At 50.1% G+C, this 13,041-nt stretch overlaps 2 protein-coding genes across 15 annotated transcripts in view; one reads left to right on the plus strand and one right to left on the minus strand.

Moving 5' to 3' along the window:
- The window catches only part of ERICH6B (glutamate rich 6B), a 90,900-nt gene that overhangs the window by 47,098 nt on the left and 30,761 nt on the right, over positions 1-13,041 (minus strand). For 8 of the 14 annotated variants that reach the window (XR_014070532.1, XR_014070531.1, XM_081547347.1 and 5 more), the window contains 3 exons: positions 8,527-8,642; positions 2,240-2,314; positions 1,562-1,600 (listed from right to left, as the gene is read on the minus strand). Coding sequence is in view for 12 of the 14 variants with exons in the window: in XM_081547347.1 (XP_081403473.1) it covers positions 1,562-1,600; positions 2,240-2,314; positions 8,527-8,642 (230 nt within the window). In the remaining 2 variants the exon portion in view is untranslated. Of the gene's footprint in view, positions 1-1,561; positions 1,601-2,239; positions 2,315-8,526; positions 8,646-13,041 lie in introns of all 14 variants that reach the window. The other 6 variants (XM_081547343.1, XM_081547345.1, XM_081547337.1 and 3 more) reach the window with 1 other exon arrangement.
- The window catches only part of CBY2 (chibby family member 2), a 137,862-nt gene that overhangs the window by 36,040 nt on the left and 88,781 nt on the right, over positions 1-13,041 (plus strand). The window lies entirely within an intron of this gene.

The following is a 13,041-nucleotide window of genomic DNA, read 5'->3' on the forward strand; positions in this document are numbered from 1 at the left end:
GAGAAGGAAGAGCTTTAGTCCTAATTAACTTTCCCTTTGGGGATTTCTGTCAACCTCTACCTTTGTTCTAGTGAGAATATCTTCCCTCGAAGTCTCTCCTATGGGAGAACTGGGGAGGCGGGGGAGGTATCAGACCAGGTTCCCGAGCGGTGGCCCTGTTACCCAGGGCCTTCCCAGCTAGTCACTCAGCCCTTTGCGCCTTGGGCCCCTCATCCGTGTAGCGGGGACCATGGAGCTCAGGGGGCCAGAGCCAACGCGATGGAAGCCGGGCACACAGCACTGCCTGGAGTGGGATGTCTCTCCCGGACTGATTACCAACAAGTCTCAACTCCTCTCCACCCGGTCAGTGGCTCTCCTCTAACAGCTTTTTTTCCTGACAGAAGGATGCCTCCTGAATTTGGGGTGGATGTTGGAGTCCTGTGTGTTTGCCATGTAGAGCAGATCCCCACGTTCTAAACCAGGACACGGAGGAGAGAAGCAGTAGGCGACTGCCCCCGGGCTGGCTCAGAGATGTGAGCACACGGGTGGAACTCAGGCCTGTTGTCCGCTCCTCCACCCTTCCTGTAGGAGCTGCTGCCGGGAGCTTGTGAGAAACACAGACCCTCAGGCCCGTGGACTCAGAGTCTGCATTTTAACACAAGGCCTGGGTGAATGCTCTCCACATGGAAGTCTGAGCAGCACTAGTCTACCCCGGCTCTCTCCTCTCTGGAAATGGAATAAGATCAAGAAGATTCTAGAGTGAGAAAGAGTTTGTTTGATATGCCACCTGTGTAGGTAACCCTGCTCCTCCCTGCCCCCATCCAAGCAGTTCACCATCCCTCTGTTGTTTCTATTCAATAAAAGGATGCTGCTGCTGCTGCTGCTAAGTCGCTTCAGTCGTGTCCCACTCTTTGCGACCCCATGGACTGTAGCCCTCCAGGCTCCTCTGTCCATGGGATTCTCCAGGCCAGAATACCGGAGTGGGTTGCCATGCCCACCTCCAAACCACAGAATAGGTCTGGTTAATTGTAGGACTTTGGTGGAGCGATGTGTACAGGTTGGGATTCTTCCACCAAAACCCAACCTTCTCCCCTGTCCTTCTCCCTCAGAGGATTCAGCTATCCCCTCCTTTAATAAAAACTGAGTCAGGCTCTGAGGGTACCATGTGAGGGGCTCTAATTCATTCCCTGCCAAGGTGCCATGGAATGAGTCTGTCTGGAGGGACCCTTGCATCCCAGTTAAGCCCTGCTGCCCAGAATTCAGAGAAGCTAGTAATTCACTGACTGGCCCCTCTTGAAATGTGGGTGTCCCTATACAGACCTTGAAGAGAGAGATGGACTTCTGGACTGTTCCCAGGTCATTCTTTCTCACTCCCAAGACCCTCTTTCTGTTTCTATCTCCCTTCTTCAGTTAAGGACAGGGAAGCACATCCAGGTTCGTGGACTGTGTGCCAGCATGTCCCTCGATTCTCTCTAGGACTCTGCACTGGCCAGACCAGCAAGGCACCCGCCCACCCGGCAGGCACCATTCCCAGACACTCTGCAGGGAGCGGGAATCTTTGGTTAGGTTATGTGGGACTCACCATTTCCTGCCATTTGTGGTTCTTCAGTGGGAACAAAGGCTGAAAATAAATAGGAAAAATGATTAATAGGAGGTGGAATGGTGAAATCCTCACCCTTAAATGTCTGGAGAGACCAGGGCAAAGCCTGCATATTCTAGGATAAGAGGCTCCCGTGATTTTCAGCGGTTGGAGCGGAAGCTTATGCTCAGCACACATCGATCCCCCTCCTTTGGTTCACGGTTCATCTTTTCCACTAGAGTTTAAGTCCTGAGAGGATAGGATAGCTTTGTCCATATGAAGATGGACATACTACTGCCGAGTACACAGTAGGTATACAATAAATATAATTTCATACACAGTAGATGTCATGAAATAGATTGAATATGTAATCCATTATCTTCCTTTCTAACTCTAGTGGTAAATAGTATTTCCTCCCCTTTCAAAACTCAATTTTAACTCACAATTAAAAGCATTTTACCCTTTCATCAAGTTTCTTCCCTGAGCCTTGACATCAAGTTCTAGAAATAAGGCTTTGGCCCACTGACCTTAATGAAGGCTGCCCTAGTCTGAAATGATCACATGAGGACTCTCTTTGGCCTGGGGCGTGCTATTTCTGTGCTTCTCACCATCTCATAGATGGACCTGAAGCTTCCATGAGTCATTTAAAATCACTGTAAAATTATAAAGTTAAAATGATACCTTGTGACTCAGACTTGAAGGTGGCCAGCGTCATTGTTGATTCTTCCTCTCCTGGAAATCTTGATTTTGAAAGTACTGTTAAAAGACAGAAGATGATGGCCATTGACAATTTTAACCTTATACTTTTCAGTGGGTTCATATTGGACAGTTAGGGTCTGAGGTTCTTTCTTAGCACCCAAAGTTGATCCACAGAGGAGAACTTAGGTTGGAGGCCACTACTGGTATATACTGGATGCTTCCTCTGCCCATATCCTCCTCTTAGCTTTGCTGACTTACTCTGGGGCTGCAGTAAACAGTGGCTGGGAAATGCAGGCCCTCTTCTTGTCTGGTCAGTTAGGGTCCCCAGGACAGAGAGGATGGCTGGGGAGACCTGAGGGATATTCCTCCTTCTATAGGAACCACAGAGCCAAGTGGCTTCCAGGCCGTGTAGGCTAATAACGGGGTACACCTGTCGCTGTAGGAAGTGGGTGTCTCTGGTGTTCTGTGGTCAAGAGCTCCCAGAGGGGAGCAGAATGAGGGCCAGTGGGGAGGCCCGAGGGCCTGGCTAGTACAGATGAGTTATGCCATGAGAGGTTACTGTAGTTTTTGAGAACTTTAGGAAAGTTCTTGGTTGAAAGTGAAAGTGTTAGTTGCTCAGTCATATCTGACTCTACAACCCCAGGAACTGTAGCCTGCTAGGCTCCTCTGTCCATGGGATTTCCTAGGCAAGAATACTGTAGTGGGTTGCCATTCCCTTCTCCAGGGGATCTTCCTGACTCAGGGATTGAACCCAGGTCTCCTGCATTGCAGGTGGATTCATTACCATCTGAGCCAGTGTTTTCTAGAATTTTGTGATCCCTGCTCCTTTTTGCTCCCCCGACCCCTACCTGCCCTTCATCCTACTCTGCACACACACACACACACGCACACGCACACGCACACACACACACACACACACACACACACACACACACACACACTATATTCCATTCATAATAGCAGAGAGGAGCAGGCCCATGATAGGAAAGCAGAGGCGAACTGCACCCGCCTCTGCTTCCCTGCTCATGGGAGCATTAGGATTTGAGCCCTGTCTGTGAACATGGATCTTGTCTATGGATGCAAAGCCTCCCTGATGAGGGCAGGATCCATGCTGCCAGCCCGTCAGCTAAGACTGAGCCCTCCATAGACAGAGAAATCTCTGACTACTGAAAAGTAAAAGTTAAGTCGCTCAGTCGACTCTTTGAGACCCCATGGACTGTAGCCCACCAGGCTCCTCCGTCCAGGGAATTCTCCAGGCAAGAATACTGGAGTGGGTTGCCATTTCCTTCTCCAGAGGATCTTCCTAAACCAGGGATCGAACCCGGGTCTCTCGCATTGTAGGCAGGCGCTTTACTGTCTGAGCCACCAGGGAAGTAGTTCTCTGACTACTAAGAACATGCATTCTACTGTGCATGGCTCCAGCTGTTGGGACATATTTCCTTTTCTTAACCAATTTTCCTCAAGCTGCCTTGTTCTAGCCCTTCTGTGCAGATGGGGAGGCCAGGTCTCATTTTCTCATTTTGTATGGCAGCTCATCAGATATTCAAAGGCACTTATTCTGTCTCAGACTCATGTGTCTACCAGATTTAACGCCCTCGTTTGCTTCAGCAGTTCTCTGTGCGATGTTATCTCCAGGCCGGCCTCATACCCGCTTCTCCTGTGAGTCCCAGCTGCTCCACTTCTAGTCCCCATAGAGGGTGGAATCCTTCTAAGTGAACAGCGCCCTGGGGCTGCTCTTGTAGTGCAGGCTGAAGCAGGACTCATCTCCTTCTAAACAACCTTGTAATTGTTTCTGGTTATATCAACCTTCTGGCCGTCACATCAGTCATCCATCACTGATGGTGCCTATGGCTGAGTAAATCATCTAGAGCAGACAGGGCTTCCCCCCCTTGTCCTTCTCCATCCTGTATTTGTGGGCCTACAAGCAGGGTCTGATCTAAATGAGCATTCTATTTAGCCAGTCCTGATCCAGTGTTTCTGGCTGTCAAGCTCTTTCAGATATTGGTATTCTTCCTACATCTGTATCTGAGCCTATGATAAAACATTGTGCTGGACGGAGCCCATGGCTGCCAACTGGAAAATGGGTTGACTCGATCCTTAAACAGATTCTTCGGATGGTTGTTCCACAGCGGTCCTGCCGTCGTGATCATGATGTTCCCACCTGGCATTTGTCTATCTTGTCTATAGGAACATCAGGAAGGCTTTGAAAATGAAACATGTTTTGGAACTCAAGCCTCCTGCTTTACCACAGCTCCTGATTTAATAACCTTGTCAAAAAGTGACCTAAGAGCCAGTATCATTTGATCTGTTCTTTTTTCTTAAAGTATTTGATAATTTATTTATGGCTGCACTGAGTCTTTGTTGCTGCATGGGCTTTGCTCTGGTCTCGGCTGGCGTGGGCTGCACTTCGTGGCCACATGCAGCCTTCTCATTGCAGCGGCTTCTCTTGTTGCAGAGCACGGGCTCTAGGTGGGCAGGCTTCAGTAGGTGTGGCTCACGGACTTCACTGCTCCTCAGCATGTGGGGTCTTCCCAGATTAGGGATGGAACCTGTGTCCCCTGCATTAGCTGGCAGATTATTAACCACTGGACCACCAGGGAAGTCCTTGATCGGTTCTTACTGATCCTGTGCTGGCTCCTCCTGGTCATTTAGCTCTCAATATTTGGCCCAGGTTGATCACATACTGTTCTCCATGTGTACGAATGTCTGCATATAGCTCCTTGCCTATCAAGACCGTCTCTTGAGGGAAGGGTACACCCTCTCATCATCATATCTGATCTGGAGTCTGATGAGGACTCAACAGCAGTTTCACAAGCATGTAACAAATATTTATAGGCCCTTATTGTGTGTGTTTGGGGGCACCAAGTTTTGAGGATTTCCTACCAGCAGGGATATAATGCTCCGTGTTAGAATTTCTGGTATACTTTGTTTATGATCCTGCTCTGTGCTTGGCAGTGCAGACACCTGGGGTCATAAACAGTCGTTCTGGTCCTCCTCCAGCCTGCTGCATCACCCAAGCCACTAGGCATTTCTGGTGCCTTTAGCATTCCTTCCATGTCAGACCTGCCACTCTCTGTAGTAATAGGTTTCAAGGATTTATTTATCTGGGTGTTATTACCTCCATGTTTGTTTCAAAGTGCTGTTTACAGAGTCCACGTAAAATGCTGTTTGTGGTGCCTGGGGTTGAATTTGTCGTTCAGTCACTAAGTCCTGTCTGACTCTGCAACCCTGGGACTGTAGCATTGCCAGGCTCCTCTGTCCTGCACTATCTCCCAGAGGTTGCTCAGATTCATGTCCACTGAGTCAGGGATGCCATCCAGCTGTCTCATCCTCTGCTGCCCCCTTCTCCTCCTTCAGTCTTTCCCAGCATCAAAGTCTTCCCAGTGCTCAGCTCTTCTCATGAGGTGGCCAAAGGATTGGAGCTTCAGCTTCAGCATCAGTCCTTCCCATGAATATTCAGGGTTAGTTTCCTATAGGATTGACTGGTTTGATCTTCTTGCTGCCCGGGGGACTCTCAGGAGTCTTCTCCAGCACCACAATTTGAAAGCATCAATTCTTCAGCGCTCAGCCTTCTTTATGGTCCAAATCGCACATCCATACATGACTACTGGAAAAACCATAGCTTCAACTATACAGACCTATGTTGGAAAAATGATGTCTCTGCTTTTTAATACGCTATCTAGGTTTGTCACAGCTTTCCTTCCAAGGAGCAAGTGTCTTTTAATTTCAGGCTGTAGTCACTGTCAGCAGTGATTTTGGAGCCCAAGAAAATAAAGTCTGTCACTATTTCCATTGTCTCCCCATCTATTTGCCATGAAGTGATGGGACTGGATGCCATGACCTTAGTTTTTTGAATGGTGAGTTTCAACTCCATGGATAGTATGGGGTTGAATAGTCCCGTAATAAAAAAGGCTTTAAAAATAGGAGTCTATCACCCATGAAATCCATTCTACCCTAGAGCTTCGCTGGTTCTCCAGCACTCTTGTGCTGAGAATCCTCTGGGGATCTTGTTAGGGATGGAGGCAGGGATTGTGTTAAGAAAGCCTGGGAATCTGCATCTTTATAGGCAGCGGGTGCTGGGGATGCCCAGTCCTGGATCCCGAGCACCATCACCACCAACGCCTGCACTCACCTCCGCTCAGCTGCTTTAGCCTAAATTGTGTTTCTCCAACTAGTGGATGGGCGGCTTTTGCCCTGGGCGAATCAGATTCTTTTTTGCATCTGCCATGCTCAGGAATCCTTACTGTTCTCTCCTCCAGCTGCAGGGGGACTCGCTTTTCTTCATGGCAGGGGTACATCCCCATCACACACGGAACATCTTCCCTATGTCACTTTCCTCCACCTTCTCTTAACTAGATTTGACCTCCTGTTTGGAGCTCCATACTTCTGGAGTTCCCCTTGCACCCCACTCCCCATCACTTCCTTTTCACTCTTCACTTTTTCAGAGAAGTCTCTTAATGAGTCTCTTTGCTCCATTCCACTGGCCAGACACAATCATGTAGCTACTGCCAGTAAAATCTGTCCAGTTATTATTTTAACACTCTCCAAAAGATTGATTGTTAACCACGGGCAGAAAAACCTGCATAAATTTTAGGAAATTGCTTACTTTTCCTTGTGTTCCAATCTCGGCTGTAGCCACCATCCCTCATGTCTCTGCAGGAGCCTGGGATGTGACCTTGACCCTGGCTTAGAGGCTCAACACTGTCCACACCTTCGGTCCAGGCCACCAGCATCATGGAATCTGATCCGTAGGTATTGCTGTGGGTGGCCAGACTTGTGCTAAACACTAAACCCATGTTGGGGACTTCCCTGGTGGTCCAGTGGTTAAGAGGCCACACTTCTACTGCAGGGGGCACCCCAATTCCATCCCTGGTTGGGGAAACTAAGATCCCACACGTCGTGCAGTGTCATCAAAAAGGAACTCAGTAGTGGAAAGACACTTGGCTAGAAAACATGCCCCTACAGTCCAAAAGCACAGAGCACTTAAAACCTAAATTAGATCCAGACGTGACTGGCTCTGTAATTAGGCCTGGAGACCAAAAGGATCATGAATGAATGTGGCAGATGAAATGCTGATTTCCAGAGGGCCTCTCTCTGAATGAGGGTGCCCAGTGGAGTGAACAGGTTCTGGGGGCTCCCTCCCCCACCTCAGCCTCCCTCTATCTCCTTTTCCCACCTCCTTTCAAGCTTAGCATTGGCACTTTATAGGCGATTACCCAGTAAATGACTTCCAGAATCCTGCTTATGAATATTTAGATAAGTGCTCAGATTTTTTTTCCAGCCATCACGCTTACTGACTCTGAAATGGTTCCAGTTTTCGGGGCTCCATCGGAGCACAAACCGTGACACAAACCCCACATGCACCGACTTAGCCTGTAAACACTCCTCATCATGGCTGGCAGCCAGCACCCCCGAACTCCTGGCTTGTGTGGGCTTGCCTCTGCTGCTCCCTTCTCCCTCATAGGGTTTCTGGCTCCTCATTTCATTTAAGCCACATTTGAGCTACAAAATCGAGCAGGCACGGAGGGGGCAGGGAAGCGAGGTGCCGGTCGGGAATCTAATTCACCACTGCCATGACTACAGATGTGAAACTAATATGTGAATCTGTGATGGATCAATCTCACTAAGGCTGGGTTTAAATTATTAATCATGGCGAGAGAAGATGCTATTCAGGGGTGCATTCCCAGGACCCTAGGGCAAGGGGCCTTTGGGCTTAACTGGGCTGAGAATTAAGATCCTCAGTGCAGTCTTGCCAAACTGTCTCTTGAGTGTCTCCTAATTGTGGCCACACATTTCCTGCTATGGATGGTCTTGGCTCGTTCTGAACCAGGGCTGGCTTTGACTGCACACTCGGACAGAGATTCTGGGGTGGGTCCCAGTCCCGTCACCACGTGATTATTTACAGATGGGCTCTGTCCCCAGGGAACCGGCCTGCGATCTGGGAAGGAAATGGCTTGTGTCCCCGGTGGGAAATAGGGCCTGTGTTCATGTGGAACAAGAACAGGAAAACTAATGAAGGGACAGGGGGAGATGGGGGAAGGTATTTGTCTTAGCACTCTGCTGATGCTCTTACTCTGAGGGGGGACCAGGATGAAGGGGAGGGGGGGCTCACAGGGACAGGATGGCTCAGGAAGCAGTATGCATCATCAATCTGACGGGTGATGCTCCAGCCTCGATGTTCCACCTCCATGGGACACCCACGAGGCCACGTCTCCCCAGCACCCCCGGAGCCTGGCCTCGAGATGGATGTGGGGTGCGGGGCCCCTTACCTATCCTGCTTTTATAAAGCCACTCCGTCTGTGTACTCTGGTCCTGGGAGGTCGGAAACTCTCCCTCGTGCTTCACAAACGATGTAGATGGCATCGTGTCCTCGAGGAGAGGCCTGCTGCTGGCAGATTCAGGGGATGGGAGGAGGGACAGTGAAGAAGGTGGTCACCCGAGGGATGCCAGTCACAGAGGGTCCACCTCCAGGCAGGGGCTGGGTTAGAAACCCCACGGCCTGCTGCCTGCGGGGAGGTTGGGGTGGCAGCGGTTGCTCCCTGGCCCCTGCAGATTTCTACCTATCCCAGGACCATCACAAGGGAGTGGGAAATAGGCCTGTGGGCCATTCTGGGTGCCAGCTGCTGCTTCACTTAGAGGGAAAGGATATGAGGACGCCTTCAAAGGCTGGCGGGCCAGGCTTCCGTAATGGACAGTCCAACCTTCCAGAACATTCTTCACCCTGCCGGCTCACCACCCTGCTCATCCCAGTCACCCTTCCTGCCTCAGGGCTGCCTCAGGCAGAGCAGAACAGTGCTTCAAGTCAAGCATTGGGGTCTGTGCCCGCGAGTCCACCCATTGCATTTTCAGGGAAGGTTTTGCAGGGCTTGAGGATAATTCAAAAAGACACCCATACCCCATTGTTCCACACCTTTTAGATAATCATACCTCCCCACCCCGCAGCAGATCTCCATAGGTGAGGACAAAATGAGAGTGGGCAGTGTTGGCTCTTAGAGGCAGTGTTGTTCTTAGAGGCAAAGTAAGAAGTTCAAATAGATTTAAGGGACTAGATCTGATAGACAGAGTGCCTGATGAACTATGGACCGAGGTTCATGACATTGTACAGGAGACAGGGATCAGGACAATCCCCATGGAAAAGAAATGTAAACAAGCAAAATGGCTGTCTGAGGAGGCCTTACAGATAGCTGGGAAGAGAAGAGAAGGGAAAAGCAAAGGAGAAAAGGAAAGATATTCTCATCTGAATGCAGAGTTCCAAAGAATAGCAAGAGAGATAAGAAAGCCTTCCTCAGCAATCAATGCAAAGAAATAGAGGAAAACAACAGATTGGGAAAGACTAGAGATCTCTTCAAGAAAATTAGAGATACCAAAGGAACATTTCATGCAAAGATGGGCTCGATAAAGGACAGAAATGGTATGGACCTAACAGAAGCAGAAGATATTAAGAAGAGGTGGCAAGAATACACAGAAGAACTGTACAAAAAGATCTTCACGACCCAGATAATCACGATGGTGTGATCACTCACCTAGAGCCAGACATCCTGGAATGTGAAGTCAAGTGGGCCTTAGAAAGCATCACTACGAACAAAGCTAGTGGAGGTGATGGAATTCCAGTTGAGCTCTTTCAAATGCTGAAAGATGATGCTGTGAAAGTGCTGCCCTCAATATGCCAGCAAATCTGGAAAACTCAGCAGTGGCCACAGGACTGGAAAAGGTCAGTTTTCATTCCAATCCCAAAGAAAGGCAATGCCAAAGAATGTTCAAACTACCGCACAATTGCACTCATCTCACACACTAGTAAAGTAATGCTCAAAATTCTCCAAGCCAGGCTTCAGCAATACGTGATCCGTGAACTTCCAGATGTTCAAGCTGGTTTTAGAAAAGGCAGAGGAACCAGAGATCAAATTGCCAACATCCGATGGATCATCGAAGGGGCAAGGGAGTTCCAGAAAAACATCTATTTCTGCTTTGTTGATATGCCAAAGCCTTTGACTGTGTGGATGACAATAAACTGTGGAAAATTCTGGGGGAGATGGGAATACCAGACCATCTGACCTGTCTCTTGAGAGGCCTGTGTGCAGGTCAGGAAGCAACAGTTGGAACTGGACATGGAACAACAGACTGGTTCCAAATAGGAAAAGAAGTATGTCAAGGCTGTATATTGTCACCCTGCTTATTTAACTTGTATGCAGAGTACATCGTGAGGGGCGCTGGGCTGGAGGAAGCACGGGCTGGAGTCAAGATTGCCGGGAGAAATATCGATGGCCTCTGATGTGCAGGTGACACCACCCTTATGGCAGAAAGTAAAGAGGAACTGGAGAGCTTCTTGATGAAAGTGAAAGAGGAGAGTGAAGAGGTTGGTTTAGAGCTCAACATTCAGAAAGCTGGGATCATGGCATCTGGTCCCATCACTTCATGGGAAATAGATGGGGAAACAGTGGAAACAGTGTCAGACTTTATTTTTTGGGCTCCAAAATCACTGCTGATGGTGATTGCAGCCATGAAATTAAAAGACGCTTACTCCTTGGAAGGAAGGTCATGGCCAACCTAGATATCATATTTAAAAGCAGAGACATTACTTTGCCAACAAAAGTCCGTGTGGTCAAGGCTATGGTTTTTCCAGTAGTGATGTATGGATGTGAGAGTTGGATGGTGAAGAAAGCTGAGCGCCGAAGAATTGATGTTTTGAACTGTGGTGTTGGAGAAGACTCTTGAGAGTCCCTTGGACTGCAAGGAGATCCAATCAATCCATCCTAAAGGAGATCAATCCTGGGTGTTCATTGGAAGGACTGATGTTGAAGCTGAAAGTCCAATGCTTTGGCCACCTCATGCGAAGAGTTGACTCATTGGAAAAGACCCTAATGCTGGGTAGGATTTGGGGCAGGAGGAGAAGGGGACGACAGAGGATGAGATGGTTGGATGGCATCACTGACTCGATGAACATGGGTTTGGGTAGACTCCGGGAGTTGGTGATGGACATAGAGGCCTGGTGTACTGCAATTCATGGGGTCGCAAAGAGTCGGACATGACTGAGCGACTGAACTGAACTGAACTGAAGAAGTTCAATGGCCCTTTACAAGATGGGCTGGTTCCCTGTGGGCTCAGGGTTCCCTGATGCAGGGAAGTCACCACGGGAATGCCGTTCTCCCTTCAATACCTACAGGCATTACGGGCAGATTTGTGCCACCTCCTGGGGCCCAGGGGCAGGTCTGTGCTGGCCTGCGGGCCCGGGCAGAGTGGCTGTGTTCTCAGGATGCACTACTGGGCAGGAGTTCTGGGGGGAAGTGGCAAGATACTTGGGTTTTAGTCAAGTGACCACAGGGATCAAGAACTAGTGGAGAAGGGCGAGCTTTTTTGGCAGGTGTCAAGTCTTGCCCTCCTCTGGGCCTCGAGGCCACATCAGGGGACTCCTCTGAGCTCAGTGTCTTATCCTGCTGGTGGGATGTTGCTGGGATTCAAGGAGATAATACACGTCCCTGTGGACAGACCTTGGGAAGTCAAAGCGGCCGGCTGACAAGCACCAGGATGGTACTTGAGGTCACAGAGGGCCACTCTGGCCTTGCCCATTCTCACGTGCGCTTGCCCTCCCTGCCACGCCTGCCCAGGGCTGGGATGATGCAGGGTCCTCTGGGGCACCTGCCAGGGTTCTGCTGTGACCTTAGCACCTGGGAAACCAGACTGTGTTGCCAAACACCAGCGCCCTGCTTTATCAGCAATGCAGGGATGCAAGGAAGAGTCCCTGGTCCTGGATTCCACGTCTGCTCCTGCAGCTGCCTCACAGCGGGGACGGGGCCTGGTGCGTGCCCGGGCACCTTCACGGCAGGCATGCAGAAGTGCGTGGGCTGGGGGTGGGTGCTTTCCTGCTTATGAGGAACCCAGAAAACACTTGACCTGAGTCTGTGCCCCCTCCCTGCTGACCTTTGCACCCCTCCCTGCTGACCTTAGCAAACACACACCTGTGGGACACTTCTTGCCCAAAGCGGTTTGTGGAGATTTCAGTCTCTCAGCAGCCTTGGGTGAGGAAAATGCAGGGCCTCTCTGAGCACCCCAGACTCAACCTTGGAGCCTGGGGAGCCAAACTGAACTGCCTGGGGACAGACCCAGGGGAGGCCTGGGGCTCCCCACTGGGCCCGGGAACAGAAGCACACTCAGCAGCGACACAGCTGAAAGAGTGGATGGGTGCTTGTGTTGGGAACAAAGCTGACCAGGAATCCTGCTCCTTGTTCTACACGTGTTAAGTTTTCTATGTGGTGCTCTTGGGGAGCAGAATGAAGGCTAACAGTGACCCACAGCCCTTACTGCACATGCCCCGGAGGGTAACCACGGCTCCACTGCACCCCCATGAGTAAATACTTGTTTAATCCTCACCACAGCCCCACCCCAACTTGCACAATGGTAAAGAATCTGCCTGCCAATGCAGGTAGACCCAAGAGACTCAGGTTCGATCTCTGGGTCCAGAAGATCCCCTGGAGGAGGAAATGGAAACCCACTCCAGTATTCTTGCGTAGGAAATCCCATGGACAGAGGATCCCTGGCATGCTGCAGTCTGTGAGGTCACAAAGATTCGGACACAACTGAGTGTGCATGCACAAACACATACACACAGCCCCGGGGAAGCAGAAACTCTTCCTGTCCCTATTTTACAGATGGGAACACCAAGGCAGAAGATGAAGCGGCTGTCCTGCAGCACACAGCTGGCTGGGTGGAGCAGCTGAGATTCACGCCCAGGCAGCCTGACTCTGGGGTCCCTGTTCTCCATCAGAGCCTGACCGGTCACTTCACCGTCA

The sequence above is a fragment of the Giraffa tippelskirchi genome, chromosome 12 (genome assembly GCF_054371585.1).
Source record: "Giraffa tippelskirchi isolate mGirTip1 chromosome 12, T2T-mGirTip1v1.2.pri, whole genome shotgun sequence".
Taxonomy (NCBI): domain Eukaryota; kingdom Metazoa; phylum Chordata; class Mammalia; order Artiodactyla; family Giraffidae; genus Giraffa; species Giraffa tippelskirchi.